Genomic DNA, 2,912 nt, shown 5'->3' with positions numbered 1-2,912 from the left:
AGAACCGGTCCTGTCTGCAGCTCGGATCACTGACTACACAAGCTAACGTCATGACGTGGAGGGTGGAGGTTCTGGGTGAGGTTCTGGGTGAGGTTCTGGGTGAAGGTTCTGGGTGAAGGTTCTGGGTAAAGGTTCTGGGTGAGGTTCTGGGTGAGGTTCTGACCAGACGGCGACGCAGATCTCCTCGATGGAGTTGCAGAAGGACGACAGCGAGCAGTTGGTGAGGCAGACGCTGTCTTCGCACACCGGACTGGAGTCCTCGCACCACTTGCAGAAGTTGTAGCTCAGGTGGCTCAAAGACTGGACCAGAACCGGGAGACCTGAAACGGACAAGATATATGAAATAAACACAAACTAAGACAACCCCACTGTAAAAAATAAACAAACAAATAAATAAATAAAAGATATATTATATCAAATAAACACAAACTGAGACAAACCTGCTGTGATAAAAAAATAAAATAAACAAATAAATCAATAAATAAAAAAAGATATATTAAATAAACACAAACTATGACAAACGCACAGTAATAAAAAATATAATAAACAAACAAATAAATAAATAAAAACATATATAAAATTCACACAAACTGAGACAAACCCACTGTAAAAATCAAATAAACAAACAAACAAATAAAAATATATATTATATGAAATAAACACAAACTAAGAAAATTTTTAAAAATAATCTCTAGTGTAAAACAACTTTACAAAAACTGTGAATTACCATAGTTTTTAGTATTATTATTTTAACATAAACGACATGTTGACAGATTTATTGTAGTTTGTTATTAGTTTAAATTCAACTTTACACTGTAAAAAAAATCCTAAAACTAGACACCACAATTTAGAAGGAAGTTTTTCTGTTTATATATTAATAATACATATTATATAAATACATACATATATGTATTAAAAAGGCAGAAAAATACACATGAGCTCACGGAACATCAAAGCTAAAATATTTTAATTTTGGAAAATTACAGTGTTTTTAAGAAATGGTTATTTTACGTTATTTTAAACTATTTACAGCGTTTAGTTTAGTTGTTTGTTGTTCTGTGGCTTCACAGTTACCAACGTCAGGAAACTGTGATCGACAAATTCATCGTAGCTTCACAAATATTTTTGTTTTATTTGTTCGATGAAACTGTTTGAATTGAAGTTTAACACTGTGTCAGATACAAGTGGTGAGAATCTAATTCTAACTTCATCTAAACAGTAAACAGCCAAAGCCAGAAACATGCTGTGTTTTCATTCTGGTTGTTTCACATTATATAAAGTGGATGTTTTTAGCATCCAGCTGCTGTTTACAGTCTCACGGACGTATGATGAGGTTTGATATAAAATATAAAAGGTCTGACTCCAGGTGGAGCTCTGCTGTGTTGTTAGTGGAGTCATCCTACTTCACAAATATGAACATATAAATAATATAATAATATATAAAGCTAGCATGACATTATCTTTATTATGTACAGGCGTCCTCAGATGGATTCATAGCCTCCCAAAAATCACCGGAATAAGTTGAAATTAACAAAAGTAGTAATAAATAAAAAATGTCTGAACATCATGACGTTGCTTTTGAATTGTGGCTCAACAGAAATATTAAAAACAAACAAACAAATAAACATGATGCTCATCAGCAAAGTGCTCCAACATGTCCAGGACAGTCTTTTCCTTTTTAAATTTTTTAAATTATTGTTTTCAACCACAATTCTAAACCAACGTCTTATTTCACCAAATCATAATTTAGCAAATTTTTATTTATTATCACTTTTTCCAGTTTCTGGTTATTGGAGCGACCGTTGTGGATTTTGCCGTTTCTTTACTGGACGTGTTTGCACACATGTGATGACGGCTGTTTGTATGTATCTGCCACGTCCAGCCTCACATGAAGGATCCGGGCGTGTCCAATGAACAGCAACACACACCGGTTCTTGTGTGGTGGTGTGTGTGTGTGTGTGTTGCCGTTGGTGTGTGTGTGTCTGTAGTTGCGTGTGTCGCGTTGCCACATCATGATCACACCCAGATGACACAGAAACACAACGCTGTGCTGCTGCTGCTTCCCTCAGACCTCATTCAACACAACTTGCATTTTGGCCTTTTTACAAACATGCACGCGTTATTAGTTGTGTTGCTGCAGCTGCTGTGTTGTTGTCGATCATGTGTTGTGTCAGTCGCTCATGACCAAAGCTTCAGTGGAGGAAAAAATAAAAAAGTGCAATATTTAGCAGAACTCCAGCCGGTCCTCACAAAGACAGACACACAGCTGCAGAACCTCCAGTGCTGCATGCAGATGTGCGTAAACATGCACTCAGCTGCACACACAAACCCCACCGCACCGCATCACAACGACACACACACACACTGGACCGTACACACAAACACACAACACTTCATTAACTCTGCCCCACACACACACACACACACACACACACACACATTCAGACGGCAGAAGCTGTTCCAGATGTTTCTCGCTGAAGACAAAGGAAGAAGAAGAAAACTGAAAAAAAACAAAAAAGCTGCTGTAATTAGAATCAGCAGCTCAGTGTGTGTGTGTGTGTGTGTGTGTGTGTGTGTGTGTGTGTGTGTGTGTGCGCGTGTGTTGTTGTGAGGCTGTTGGTAGAAAGTGAATAAATCTGGGCTTCCTCCTCCCTTTGGGACGAACTCACAAAGGCTGCAGCTCTTTTCTGTTGCTGTTAGCGCAGAAAATGCTAACCGGAGTGTAAAAAACCAAAGTCAGCATCACAGATGTTATGAAACGAGGAACAAATAAAGATGTGCTCATGTTAAAAAAAACTAAAAATATGGATGTTAGCTTTAAAAAAAAAAAGGTGTTAATCCTCTCCAGAGATAAAACTTTACACGATAACTGCTCTATTATTTCAGACTGTAATGAATAATAAACTTCAAAC

General features: G+C 37.4%; 1 protein-coding gene across 1 annotated transcript in view; it reads right to left on the bottom strand.

Moving 5' to 3' along the window:
• Window positions 1–2,912, bottom strand: part of tgfbr2l (transforming growth factor beta receptor-like) — a gene marked incomplete at its 3' end in the record, with an annotated part of 18,588 nt that overhangs the window by 8,997 nt on the left and 6,679 nt on the right. The window contains exon 2 of the mRNA XM_008304784.1: window positions 164–320. Coding sequence (XP_008303006.1) covers window positions 164–320 — 157 coding nt within the window. The remainder of the gene's footprint in view (window positions 1–163; window positions 321–2,912) is intronic.

The sequence above is a fragment of the Stegastes partitus genome, unplaced genomic scaffold, assembly GCF_000690725.1.
Source record: "Stegastes partitus isolate 25-593 unplaced genomic scaffold, Stegastes_partitus-1.0.2 Scaffold2320, whole genome shotgun sequence".
Taxonomy (NCBI): domain Eukaryota; kingdom Metazoa; phylum Chordata; class Actinopteri; family Pomacentridae; genus Stegastes; species Stegastes partitus.
The sequence above is the reverse complement of the archived record's forward strand: the minus strand, read 5'-3'. Positions and strand labels throughout refer to the sequence as shown.